Here is a 14,728-nt window from a genome sequence, read left to right on the forward strand (position 1 = left end):
CCCCCCATTTTAGAGCAGCAAGTGCTCTAATCACTAGGCTTCAGAAGTAGGAGATGCAGGTCCACTTTCCTCCTCAGCCTGACAGGTTAAAGTCCACAGCCGCCATGCTACACCTCTCATCGACTGTGGCTGGTAACTCTGGCAATGCTCACGTTGAAGCCATGCTACTGCACAGCCACAAATTCAAACTGTATTGGGCCAAAGACAGAGCGCAGAGAGCCTCACTCTGTACTCGAGTGGTTTGGGCCCTTGCCTGTGGAGTCCTGGGGGCTGGTTCCAACCCCACAGCCTATTTGCTTTCCTGTTTTTTTCATCATACAGTTATTGGGAAACGTGCAGAAGAAATGCTGGACCAGAGCCCAGGATCTCCCACCACCTCCTCCCCAGCTGCTGGGCTGCCAAGTCATGCCTGCTCTTACATACTCTCTGTCCCAATTAACCTTTGATTTCTTAAAGCCACACCAATGCACAGCAAATGGGAGGGCTGGAGAGTCCCCACCCACAGTCTGTGCTCAGGTGTAACACGGGGACATAGCTTGTTGTTTCGGGCCTGGTCATGGAAGATGCAAGTTGGAGCCCCCACTCGGGCTGGGGTCTCCCACTGCCTGGGGGAGTGCGCTAATCAGCAAGCCACTACATAATGGAAGTGGCAGCACCATCTCCATCTGTGCGCATGTGTCTGTGTTTAATGAGATCGGTCTAGTTCCTCAACAGAAAAGTCATAAGCACAGGTAGGTTCCCCTGTGCACAGAGTCAGTGCCCGGCATCCCTGTGGCACCTCTGCCGCAGAGAAAGGAGGAATTTGACATCTCCTTCCCACCTTCCTCCCCATTTAGTGTTTGGCATTTGTTAGAGGCTCTGTGCTGAGTGTGCTGGATGCTTTGGACCACGTCCCTAGGAGCCAGCTCTCCCCGTACTGTAGAAGGAGCTCTTGGGTCTGGACACTGCCAAAGAGGGAGATGCCTCAGAGATAGGTGTGGCAGTACCTGACTTCTAGGTGCCTACACGCTTTTTGCTGGATCTGGCCCTACATGCTTACACGCCTCCAACCTAATGTCTTGCCCAAGATTTTTCCATTCATATTAGAGTCAAATCATCAGCCATTACTTAATTCAGTTAGCCCCTTAGTTTGACTTCAATTACCAAAGATCCTTACACAGATAGCCCACAGCATTAGAGCTGTGCAGTATCCCAATTCACACCGATGTTCACCACATTAAAATCAGACATCTAGGGGTGGGAGGGACCCCAGAAGACTGTCTAGTCCGAAGCCCTGCACCGAGGTGGGATAAACTATACCCATGTCACCCCAGCAGATGTTTATCTAATCTATGCTCAAAACCTCATGAAAGGGAGTTTATGACAAACCTGTAACCTGTGCCTGTGTTTCACTCCCTGACAGTTAGAAAGTTTTTGCAAAACAGATTTTCCTGGTTGGAAGCTCAGCTTTCTCTCCGTCCTTCCCTTAGTAGCTATGGAAAACAACTGACCATTGTTCCCTTTATGACAACTTCTACATTGGCAGATTCTCATTCACATCCCGCCCTCTCCATATATTGTTTCTGAAGAGTTAACAAACCCAGTTTCATCACACTTCCATTGTGGATCAGGTTTCAAAACCTGCTTTTCTTGTTACTTTCCTCCACGCTTTTTCCATTTTTGTCTGTGTGGTTCTTAAAGTGAAACATCCAAAATAGGACCTGACAGCTCAGCTGAGGTGTTCCCAGGGCCGAGAAGGACAGAATAATTACCTCCCATGTTTTAAATGCAGCTCTTGTTAGACATGCCAGTGTCTCGTGGTTGGCGCTCTTAGTTTGTAGTCTGCTACAAATGATCAGATCTTTTGTTGTTGTTGTTCTCCCTAGCCAGTTATTCCCCATATTATATTTTTCCATATGATTTCTGCTTCCTAAGTGTAGAACTCGTCTTTAATGGATTTTATCTTGTTGCTTTTTTTTGGACCATCTCTCCAATCTATCATTGTGAATTGTGGTCCTGTCTGCTAAATGCTTCCTGTCCTCCTGGCTATTTTATTACCCTCCTATCTTGGTGTAATCTGCAGAGTTTATAAGCCTACTCTCTTTCATCTTCCAAGTCATCAATGTAAATTATGAACAGGCCCAGGCCCAGGCCCAGGGAAGACAGGTGGGTGACCCCAGTTGCAAGACTAGATTTATACCCATTTCATGGCAATGAGATCTAGACCCTACTTCCGGAGCTTGCTTACAATACTGTCATGCAAGATAGTGTCAAACTCTTTCTAAAATTAGGATACATCTCATCTACCACTTCCTCCTCATTCACTGGGCCAGTTATCCTACCAAAGAAAGAAATGAGATTTTGATTTTATAGCATCTGTTCTTGACAAACCCATCAGCTTTTTTAACCAGCTTATCTGTTAAGTATCTACAAATTGATGGTTTTCATGTGCTCTCCCGTCTTTATGGTAATTAGTTAGGCTGACTAGTTTATAATGCCCTTGTCTCCTTCTCCCTCACTTTTTTTTTTTTTGAACACCGCTGGTTCAGAAACTGCTTCAGCTAATTAGAGAAATACTTTAGGGTGAATCTGACCAGGTCTTCCTGACTTGAATTCATCTGTTTCATCTTCTCTCCTTGTTCTGGCCTTTTTTCTTTCCAGACCATTAAAGAGTGCTTGATGCAACCATAATAGCCTCTTTCTATGATTTTAGTCTTTCCTTTTCATTGGGATAGTGTGCTGTTTTGCATTTAAGACAGCTGGCAGTTGCTGAAGGAGACTGTCCTGTACTCCTTAGATAAACTCCTTAGTTTCTCTTCCTAAGAGACCTTACCTACCACTTCCCCAAGTTTGCTGAAGTCTACTCTTTTTTTTAAGTCCACCTTCCTTATTCAGCTATGCTTGTACCTTCCTTTCCTTAGACTAGTGAGCTGGGTCATAGGATCACGGTCCCTGAATTTACCTTTCACTTTCAGTTTCTCCTCTTTCAGCTGCTCTTCGTTTCCTCTACCTATGGAAACACAGATTTCCTAGCACATCCTACATCAGTGAACTGCCTGGGTTGCACCAACTTGCTACCAACAGGTATGTGGATAATTAAAACCTCCTGTACTTCCCGACCCTTTCCTCTGGCTGCTTCTGAAGCATCGTCCACTCAGAGGAATACTGAACCATAGAGAAGTAGTGCAGCTTGCTCGGTCATGATGCGTGTCAGCGCAATCCCTGCATGCTTGCCCAAAGTTTCCTGATTTCAAGCCCTCTGATCTAAGCACCAGGCCACTGTTTCTCAGCTGGTGAATGACAACTGAGGGTCACACGGTGTTTATCTAAAAGCTAGCTACTCCATGAAAAGCAAAGAAAATCCCACTCTACTCTGCACCCAAGGTTCAGACTTTTCTGTCGGCCTCGTGAAACACAACTACAGCTCAGTTGTGTAGGCTTAGCACAGCTGCTGTTACACCTACTATTAAAGTGAAAAACATGTAAGTGGGGTTCACTGCACTTTCTTACTTTGGAAAAAGAATTATCAAGCTACAAATGTTGAGAAATGCTGAACCTGACTCTGCCCCTGCCAATAGCTGCCAGGCCACTACCACTCTGGAACACATCTCACTTGTGACCAAGACACAATCAATTTCTTGCTTGTTAAAATGAGCAGAGTAATCCTGGAGAACAGCTGAGTCAGGCTAACTGTGGGGTGAACTCAGTTCACTTAGTTGGCCTGTGGCATCTGCCCTCTGTGCCCAGAGCTGCTGTGCCAGTCTCCTGAAATAGCTGTCCTCATAAACATTGTGTCCCATCCTCACTTCATCCCTTACACCTGCTCCTCTGCAAAGTGAGCATCTGAGCTGCTATGGCGAGACCAGCACATGACACGAGCACTAACAGACTGCATGGAAACTTCCAAAAGGTGGCAACTATCCAGCAGGAATCTCTGGCCTCTGCCTTATTATGAAAAGTGCCAGCTGACATTTCTGGACTAGCTCATTTTTTTCCTTTCAGCAGTGGGAAGAGAACATGACCTTTGCTAACATCGGGCAGCCAGGAACAGTTACCTACCAGCACGTTCTGTACTTATTCTTCTGTACCAAGTGGTCCTGGGAGCAATCCAAACACCCGGATTAAAACAACCCCTTCCAACGCTTCATACTCAGCTTTAAATAATGGTGTCTTCTACTGCACTTCAAGCACACTAAACAGTGCTGATTTCATTTTTACCTTCTTTATTAAGAGAACTTCCAGCTTCGCATCCAAACTGAGTTTACATGTTCCTCTTGGTTGCTCTTTATTCACATTCCTCTTGGTCCAGGAAAACCAGTAGGTAATTTTCATTCCTCTGTCCTCCTCCATTACAGCCACCACCTAGGGCTGTCTGGAAGCAGAGGCAGAGCAGAAAGCATGCCATTCCAGTGCTGGATGCTGTGTATTTTTTGCTTCTTAGCTCCCAAGAAGAGCTGCCAAGTCCTAAGTGACTAATTTCTGCCTATATGATGCCACTGCAGGTGCAGCTGGTAAGGACGTTTACAATAGAGATGCCCCAACACACATTCTCCCTTATGCATCAGAGGTCCCTGCCTTATTCAAATACCACCAATATGCTTGATGACCTCTCTTCCCCAGACACCAGGCAGAAACTAGAGTTGGGGAGGCTGTTCCAATCTCCATGGGAAGAGGAAAATCAGGTAAAGAAGGACACAGCGTGAACAAAGGCTTGTCCATGGGTGGACAGCACAGGGGGGAGTGTGCTAATACTGGTGACCAGAGCAGTGCCTAATACACTTAGGAAATGGAGGTGTGGTCAGTACCTGACAACTGTGATGTTTGTACTCTAATATCAGGAGACCAAGCAACAAACTGGAGGAACCTGAATTACTGGTGCAGAACACAAAGCAGGATGTAAGAGAGATACAGAAAACAACAGGCCTGAGGGGAACAGAAGTACTGAAGGGCATGCACTGTTCAAGGACAATGGAAATAAAAGACAAGGGGGCGTGGTAGCATGGAAGTCTATCACCTGAGTAACATACAAAGAAATAAGGGAAAGCATGGATTAAACACAGCCAGTTTTGGTCAAAATCACCCTGGAGCCAGATAGTTTAAAAAAAAAAAAAAAAGCTGTACTGGAAACATGCTGTCAAGACACAAGGTCAGATCAGCATGTGGTCAGAGATCTCTGTGAAGTTGTTAGAGAGAGGAAATAATACCAGAAACGTTAACTTCTTACAGATAAAGTGAAGAGCAAATGCTACTAGTAGTGATAGGGCTCAGATATTTATTAACCACACAGTCACTGAACCAACAAGACAAGAATACTATTTCAGGCTTGGTTTGAACAGTAATGAAGATACTATCAAAGAGCTGGCTACTTAAGACACTAAAATCCTTTGCTTGAATGACCACAAGCTGGTTCAGTTTATATTTAAATGGAAAGATAAACCAAAGCAGAGCTGTAACTCAGGTTGCCTATTCCAAAAGGGCAACCTAATAACATGAGAGAAAGATTCAGTGAAGTTAGCTGGACTGAGAAGGGAAAGCACTTGAACATGGATGAGGCCTGGAATTTCTTTAAGTCAAAGGTGCTAAAAACTAGATCAGGATCTGTATACCAATCAAAGAGAGTGGAGGACATGTAGGAAAGGGCACCCAATCGAGCTAAAAAGGGTCCGTCAGCAAAGCAAGCCACATCTCTGAGGCCAAGAACTGCAGGGATACAGATCCTGATGGGATCAAATCAAAATGACCAAAGGCTAAACATTTGCAAGAAATATCCAAACAAATGGCAAAAGGTTCCTCAGCTGTATAAATACAGGCTCACTGCTTTCCTTATTGTGTTTTGCAGCACAGCCGAATTAGGGCATGAATGATCCAGAAATGGCCCAAGAACTAGCTGAATACTCCACCTAAGTTTTGATGAGAGCTAAAAAAGGACTGGCATGTGGGAGCTCAGGTCCTGTAGCAAATATTTTAGAGAGAGACTTGAGTCAGAGGTGAGGACAGAAAAGGTAATGCATATGCAGTATTTATGCATTACCTTTTCTGTCCTCACCTCTGACTCAAGTGGGTACAGGGGTAGATCTGGGCAGCTACAGATTTACCTGATCTTGAGCGTATGCATGGCTTAAGAGGCTTTCAAAAAAAGTGAGGCGTGAAGTGATAGATTAGCTAAGCAGACAAGTGCGGACTCAAGCTTGTCCCTGCCTGAACCATCTCCCACCCCTCTGGCCCAGTCCCTCTGCAAGGAGGTAAGCACTGTTACATATAAAGTCATTTTGAAATTGGGTGTCACTCCATTCAAAAGAGTGCTGGACAGGTGCCTTGAGACCAGTGAGGGGCGCCTCAAATCCAAAGAAGTTGAGAACCACTGACCTAGATAATAACTAGTTAAGAAAGTTATAGCGAAGAGTTAAAAATGGAGCTTAGTAGAAGAACTGTAAGACTGATAAGCAACTGGCTAGCAAGCAAACAGCCACAGGCAGTGTTTAAACAGGGAAGTTATCAGGCTGGAGGGAGGTCACTGGCTAAGCTCCTCAAGAAATGGCCATAGCACTAATCTTTTTTAACACTTTCAGTAATGGCTGGCACAAAATAAGGGATTGTGTTATCTGCTATTGGCAAATCTAAACAGCACAAGCAAGTGTTGTCAATGCAGAGGCAGATGTGAGTATCATACAGAAAAAATGGATGCACTTTAGGAGTAACAGAAACAGGATCAAATTCAATAGCACAGAGAGCAAGTCATGCATTGGGCACTAATCACAAGCTTCTTATTCCCTAGGATTTCTCCATTGGAAAGCTGAATGAAAAGTACTAGGAGATTGCACCACCAGTGTTAGGCAGCTGTGGAGAAGGTAAATGCCAACCTGTGATACACTTCAGGAGACAGACTTGTAGCACAGAGACAAAAGTACTGATACACTGGTGAGAGACCAGTACGATCTCATCAGAAATGCCATGTATGGGTGATCAGGGGGATAGAGAGTTTCTTACGAGGCTTGTACAGCCTAGCAAAACAAAGGCTGAGATGAGATATAACGGTCTAGAATACACTGGAGGAGCAATAACAGAGAGGGAAAATAGCTATTTAAATGAAAGGACAACACTGGCATGAGAAAAAATGGGCATGATCAACTGTCAGAAAGAAACTTGAAACTGGAAGCTGAAAAAAGTTCTCTAACCATGAGGGCAGTAAGGGGCTTTCAGTTGAAGCAGGGCAAGGAGCCAAACTACAGTTAAGATGCACCTTGATCCATGCATGAAAAGGAAAAGCAGAGTTTCACATGGGATCTGAGTGAAGCATGAGATGATGCCTGGAAATCAGTTTGAGAGAGCATCCCAAAGAAAAGTGGCAGCATGGAAGTCAGCATGGTGACACCTGAGGAAGAGACAGAAAGAGGTGACATGCCACCCCTGGATCAGTCCACCCACTGTGCACGTTCCAGTGTTGCCTACAGGCCTCATGGGTGCCACACAGGCTTGCAGTAATGAGACTGCATCTGCCCCGAAAACCTCCCAGTCTGCACTACAGGATGCAGCAAGCAGAAGAAACAGAGTACTTGGTGAAGTTTATCCTTCCCCCTCCCTTCCCCTCACCCCTGCCCCCAGGGTTTCAATAGGAAGAAAGGAAGCTAGTGGTCGTGGGTGGCTAGATATATGGTGCTGCTGCTAGGGATGGGTATTACTCCAGTCTCGGTGCTCCCCGATGGGCAGCTTGCTCCATCTTTTATAGCATCTACTTGTGTCCTTGATTCTTGTAAAGGGCACAGGTGCCTTGTGTCTGTGCTGTCAGCAAGCCCGACCCTTCCTTCAAGAGTGGAGCATGTAGCGGGCAAACTGGGATACGCTCAGGCTTTTTAGTCCTAGTCTAGGCCTTCCCGGAACTAAGCAACAAAACTGAACAGAGCGCCTTCTGTGGCCCTGGGAGACGGGAGTGCTGTGACTGGGCACTAGGGGAGCAAAGCACAACAGTCCCCATATAAAGAACATGCTTGGCACAGTGCCAGGGGATTGGATAATTTAGGATGAGAAAAGTTATAATAGTGATGGACAAATAAAGGAACGTGTATATCGTGCAGTGACCCTGGGAGGACAGACACAGCTTCTGGATCCCTGCTTGAACAGCAGGGAGCCAGAAACCAAGATCTCACACACCCAGTGAAGGACCTGAGGCCTGGTACCCCGATGGTCAGCACTGTAACGTCCAAGAAGCCACTTGCCAGGTCATATTACGGGGAGGAAACCTGTAATATTGCCTAGGAGTTACTACTAAAGTTCACTTGATACCACATCAGATGAGTTGCCGTATCAATCCTTGTGGGGGGGCTCTGGCAAAAATAATTCTATTGGTAACAGAGCAGATGGGCAGTCCTGAATGACAGGAACTTTTAGGGCTTTCCCATCTCTAGCTGTGTTGATACGACACATCACTATCACTTTAAAATGTGCCCCCCTTAATCACCAAGAGATCTTTCTTAGCATAGTACTTACCGTCTGCAAACATCCAGCAAAAACAGTGAATCCCTTTGCATGAAGCTGCTTTGCCAAGGCATGTCCAAACCCCTTGTCGCAGCCCGTTATTAGCACCGCCTTTCCTTCAACCTGTGCAGGGGAAGACAACAGTATATGGAGAGTGGATACTTACTGTAATACATGGGCCTTTTGCAGTGCCACAGAAACCCGTTAAAATACAAAGATATCAGACTGCATATTTCTAGTACAGATATCGGCTATGATCTGGGATGACCAAACAGGGGCCATTTCAAAGACCTAACTTTCCATTCTCCCATGCCTTGCACCCTGCGTGTACAGTTTTACCGGGACCCAAATTCTCCACTCCCTGACACCAACAGCAGTATTTTGCAGCCAGTGAGCGCAGGTATAAACAACACCTGCACATGCAAGGCACAGAGGGTGTGCCTGTAGTCTCCTGCTGAGTTTACATCAGGCTAACCCCATCAACTTCAATGGACTTGCTACTGGTTTATGCCAATATCAGGGAGATCAGAACTTGGAGACCCTTGTCCAGAAATGCCAGGATTGTTCCACTGAATCAGCACTGGAAAGGACCGCAAAGGTCCTTTCATTTAGTCCAACAGGTGATACACTTTATAAACTGGATTGTGGGGTGTGAGAGCAGGAATGGCAGAGTGGGGACATGTTGTCACTACAGCGTAGACTTACCCTAACATTTGGCAAATGAGGTGTCAACTCATCCAGTGGGCTGGTCCCTGCAGCAGGATAGAGCACTGGACTAGAACCTAGGGAAACCTGGGTTTTAATTGCTGCTTTGCCCCTTCCCTTGGGGGTGACTGCAGACCACTTGCCACACCTCTCTGAGCATCAGCATTCCTGCCCAAATGCTGAGGAGCATTGCTCCCCATAGGACTGATGTGTGTATGTGTAAACAGCAAATGAAAAACTGAAGTAACACAAATAAGACCTAATCACAAAAATGAACCTACCTATAGAACATATAGGGCTACGTGAAGTCTGACTCGTATTCAAAGTGAAAACAAATGGCTAATTATTGCTGCAGTAGGGGAGGGATGGTTGATTATTTTCTCATTGCATGTAAGCTGCAAAAGTCTAAAATGTAGAAGCAGCTGGATTTGCTGATCTCTAGAACAGCTGAACCAAAATTAGTTTTAGAAAGTTCAAAATACCTAGGTTTCCCCATGAGCTAGTTTAAAAATTTTGCATTTGCCCTGGAAGACGCATCTCAAGTCAGCTGCAGCTAACTGATACTGCCTCATGCACCTGGAACATCAGGCAGAACTTGTGCTGCTCTCTTTGAAGTGCCAGCAGCCTAACATAACAGCAGCACTTCAAAGGGATATTATTAATTTTATACCAGTACAGAGACACTGGGGAAAAGAGCATAAACTACATTCAAATGATAGAGAAGAATTTCTCTTACTTGTATACCTGTGACTTTTTGTGGTCTTTTCTGCATCTGTCCCCTATATGTGGAATATTTTCCGTGCTATATCATTTCAGAGTTATTTAATGGGGCATGTAGAAATACAGAATGTGTATTACCAGGTCTTTATGAAACACTGCAAATATCACATTGTACCACATAAATGTTCAGCCTGTCCTCTTAGCAGTATTGTCTCTTTATGGATAACCAGAAGTCCTAAGGATAACCATCGAGTCCTGGGGGCTGGACTCGATGATCTTCCTAGGTCCCTTCCAGCCCTAATGTCTATGAAATCTAACCAAGCCATCCTATGCTCTAAACCTTAGGTAATACTCCCTTTCTTTGATGGAGAACTCCCTCTCACCCCCATTTCATTCTCTCTACTACGGTAGTTATGCAGCAAGAAACTTCAACAGCTAATTGAGCCAGTGGGACACCTAGCCAGTGCTCTCTAGCTCTGCAAACTGAAGCTGCGACTATACAGCTGTGCTATCTGTCAGCGAGTGATGCTAGACAATACAACCCTAGGGAAAGCAGTAAGGACATTACAGCCCATACGGCTGGAGAGGGGCTTTCAGCCACTGTTCTCGGTCTCCTGTCCAAGAAGCAGTTTCTAGAATACAAGTGTCCCGCACCCTGTCGACCTGTTCCATCACCTGTCCCAGATAAAATACAGCCGGTTGCTCATGTGCTTATTTTTTCTTTTTGCTGATAGATGTAGAAGTACAATGGCAACACAGGCAGTGGCAGTAAGGATCAGACCATGGCTAATGTCCAAGTTCAGAACCAAGCAGAGTAGATACTGGTGACCAAATAGACTATGTCCATCCTCCACCTACAGTGAGCATTGTTGCTTGTGCAAGAGTGATGATCTGAAGTTCTGACTAGGCTCAGAGCAAAGTGCAGATACAAACAACCCACCATCTGAAGGACAAAAGGGAGATGTGAATTAAACGCACAAGGATGACTCTGATCTTGTTTGCACTGACTCAGACCAGTGTGAGGCTGGAGCTGGCCAGTGTACAAGTGAGACCATGGAGCTAATCCTGGCCATGTCTACCCACCACCAGACACCAAACCCTTGATATCCTCTTCTCTGCAGAAAGAGGTGCAGTTTTAGATCTTCGCCACTGCCCTTGGGCTCTCTAGTCTGAAAACAGGTCAGTTCCCAAAGATACAGTAGCTCAACAGCCTTTTGGAGCTGGCCAAAAGGAACAAGAATCAGCACAGTCAATGGGACTCAGCTCCCTTATCAGCAGATCCAAGAAGAGCCAGGCTCAGCTGAGTAAAATAAGGGAAGATCTATTTGAAGATGACTGGACTGCATGTGAGTTTGATTCAGCAGCTCTTGGAGCTAGGCAGCTGCGTGGTACCATGGAGGGGAGGGGAAGTGGGGAGAAAGAAAGCAGAGCAAAGCACTGAGATATGGCTCTTATCTGTGTGAAGAGTGGCAGAAATGCAGGAAGTTGCATGCAACAGAAACAGCTTGCCAATACCACCTGCCACACCCCTACTTGCTAGTAATGAACAGATTGATTACAAGCAGCTCCCTTGTAGGCAGTAGCTGCAGAGCTGGGTCCTACAGGCATTGTCAGGTTAGTAGGTGTCCCGCTGGAGGACTCTCCAGTATGTCTGGTGCGTGCAGATGTCCAGAGCAAGACCAAGAGCAAGAGCAAGGCCAGAGTTGCAGAGAGATGACACCATCAGAGGAAGTGGAGGTGCCATCCTTAAAGTCCTGGATGCTGAAGGGAGGGGGATTGTCCTGAACCTATGTGGTATGGATGAGATATTGCCCAACAGGTCTTTTCCTTCTTGGCTCCTGTGCTTCTGCAAGGGGCACTCCCTGACCCATGACATGACAAAATAAATTGTTCTTTATGTAATGAGAAGTGGAAAATAAGAAAGGGTGATGCCTGCTATGGCAGGTTGTTCTCCTCAGCCTTGGACAAACTGCACATCAGGGTCTCTGCTTTCAGGTGAGAAGAGCTAGGGGACCATTGCCCATGCACCGATTGGTTTTGTGCCTGCATGTGGCTTGAAGAATTGCTTGTATTATTTGGGAAAGCCATGGGGACGGGGGGATACCTGGCGTTTGACACCTGGCTCTGCCCCCAGCTCATCATGGGACCATGGGCGAGTCTCTTCACTGCTCTGCTCCTCAGCTCTTTCTGGGCAGAATGGAGGTAAGAGCTCTCCCTAGCTCACAGGCCTCTTGTGAGCATAAGCAATGCACTAGTGGCTTGGAGGGGTTCACATGCCTCAGTGATGCAGACTAAGTGCTTGGGAAGATGTCCTGTAGTCCTGGCAGATCTCAGAGCGGTCACAGAGAGAAACCATAAATGACCTTACTTAAAAACAGGGTCTGATTAGCTTTAAAATAAGTTGTGATTTTCACAGAACACAGAACTAGACCCTCTTACTGCAACAGAAGCAAGGTTCAGTGAAGCCAAGCGATTTGGAAACCTACCCAGACTTGTCTAGACTCACTGATGTTCCCTCTCTCCCTTGTTTTTCAGGGTCCTTCCCCTTTGAACCCATCCTTGACTATCTCCTTGTTATCTCATAGAATGGAGATGCATTTTCAGTTCAAAACAAGCAGTTATGATACTGAACTTTGCCTGTTCCAACACCAAACCCTTATTTCTACACTGCCTTACCACGCTCTTAAGCTTTGGGACCCCAGGAAGGGATTGCTCCAAGTGTACCAAAGTGATGAAGTGATTTCATAATCATATAAAAGCATTCAGTTTATGGCTACTGAGAAAAGCATCCAGCCCCTGGTAACACTGCTCTGCTGAACAGCCCAGCCTGCCTCTGACCTATGGGTTTTCCTAACACCCTGATGTTGTGAATTGCTTAGTGAAGATGTGCTGCTGCTCTGTGAAGTCTCCGTGTAGAAGCAGGCCTGCTTTCTGTGCTTATTTGAGTGAGACAGATCAGATCTGGGAGGGCCTACGCAGCGACAGCAAGGGGAGGGGTGTCTGGACACTGGACAGCAGTGCATGGGCCTGCATGTACATGCAGCAGAAAGCCAGAGCTAGGAACTCCTGGCAGCACAGGTCAAGCTCATTTATGACTCTTTCATAATCCTTGCAAGCAGCAAGGATGTAACTTGCTGAAATAACACAAAGCCTACTGGTCTTCACAGAGAAATCACCAGCTTGAACTGGTGCTTTGGTCCAGCTAATCAGCATCCTGCTTGGCTGCGTCAGAGGACAGGGTAAGAACCCCGGCAGAGCAGATGCAAGATGCTCTGCTCCACGTTCAGGTTCCTGCTCATCTCCTGGGCTCCAAGAAATGAGGTCTGGCATCCTCTTCACAACTTCTATCACCCGCAATAAGTCCGGGTGTTCTCAACGTGCAGGTCAGCGTTCTGCTCCCTTCTGAGCATGAAGGCTTCGGCCTCCACGACTCTCCCCCTTGTAGCTGGTTTCAAGCACAGAGGTCTCAAGAGCAACCACAGGGTGACGTCTCATGAGTCGCTTCACTGTTGGGGTGTGTGACTGGAGGTGGGCAGGGCATCCCTCCCCGAGAGCACCGTGGAAGCAGTGCAGATGTTGAACTCGATGACCTTTGAGGTCCCTTCCAGCCCTTAATTTCTATGATGCTATAGACTCTAGACCTGTAGTCACCCCCTGCGAGACCCTTTGCAAACCCTACAAGAAGTGCTCTGAACTCCCATCTAGTTCTGCATTAGCCCTCTTGAGATACAAGATACATATTTGCTTTTTTTCTTGGATCCTCCCAACCCCCCAGTTGTACAGTGGCCATCAGCTTCATTTGTTTATTCCAATTGTGGGCTGCTCTGCTCTGCTCTGCTCAGGAAGTACCATGTTGATGGGCCTGGCTTTTCTGTTCTGTTCTGGCTTTGCTTCTGCACCCTCTTCTTGCGGGCAGACGTGCTGTCCTTTGGCACGGATTTATCTTGGGGACGTTCTGAAGGCGCGTCCGTACTCGTCATCTTGCCACGCTGGAGGCTTTAGGCTGCTTTGCATTATTTACATTTTCTGGTTGCGTAAAAAAATCCCTTTCTAAGGTTCATCCACAGGCATTTACTTTGGGATGAGCCAATCTCCTTATTATTTACTTTTGCACCCCATTGATTTGTCTTTAAATAATTGTATTATAATATTCTCCATATTTTTTTTACCACAACATTGCTTAGGCACCTAACATCCAAACCAGGGGCAGGCAACGTTTTTTGGCGGGAGTGCTGACAAAACCACAATGTCTACGGGGCCGGTGGGACAGGTCTGCTTGCAGCCTCAGAGCCGCCTGCGGGAGCAGCCCGGGCGCCGGGGCTGGCAGCAGCTGCCTAGAGCCCGGGCTGGCAGTGGCGTGCCGACCAAAATGGCCTGGCGTGCCATGCTCAGCACACGTGCCAGGGGTTGCTGACCCCTGGGCTAGATGCGGAGCGGAGCGGTGTGCGTTGTTTCTAGGGACGCCCAGGCCCCTTCCTTGAGCTGGTTCATCCGAAACGTGGCAAGTGCTAGGAGTAACTTAGACCTTCCACCCCGCCACGGTCTGTTGGGGTCGTGGATCCTAAAGAGACCTGTCATCATGCTGTGCTCTCTCTCAACTTGCTGAGAGTTTGTGATCCTCGCTAGTCCTGATCGAGGTAAAAAACCGTCCGATGTGTACCTGCCATGTTTTAGCTTGTTCCCCGTGGCAGATCAGGGATACATGTACGTGCACGCCCGGCACCCCGCACGGAACCGAGTAGCTGTCCGCCCCCTGCCCGCGCGCTCCGGCCTTTCCCTGCAGTAAAACTAGACCCCTGAAATGCGGCTCACGCTCCGTGCCGGCCAGCCGCGAGCCAGGGCAGGGGCGCTC

The 14,728-nt window shown here is 46.9% G+C and overlaps 1 protein-coding gene across 1 annotated transcript in view; it reads right to left on the reverse strand.

Annotated features, from left to right (window-relative positions):
* Nucleotides 1–13,014, reverse strand: part of LOC109288128 (D-beta-hydroxybutyrate dehydrogenase, mitochondrial-like) — a 31,725-nt gene extending 18,711 nt beyond the window's left edge. The window contains exons 1-2 of the mRNA XM_019503514.1: nucleotides 11,995–13,014; nucleotides 8,464–8,574 (exon numbers count right to left, since the gene is read on the reverse strand). Of these exons, the coding sequence (XP_019359059.1) occupies nucleotides 8,464–8,574; nucleotides 11,995–12,018 (135 nt within the window). The 5' untranslated portion in view covers nucleotides 12,019–13,014. The remainder of the gene's footprint in view (nucleotides 1–8,463; nucleotides 8,575–11,994) is intronic.
* Between the last annotated feature and the right edge of the window lie 1,714 nt (nucleotides 13,015–14,728).

This window comes from Gavialis gangeticus, unplaced genomic scaffold, assembly GCF_001723915.1.
Source record: "Gavialis gangeticus isolate Ggan-Ray unplaced genomic scaffold, GavGan_comp1, whole genome shotgun sequence".
Classification (NCBI taxonomy): Eukaryota; Metazoa; Chordata; order Crocodylia; family Gavialidae; genus Gavialis; species Gavialis gangeticus.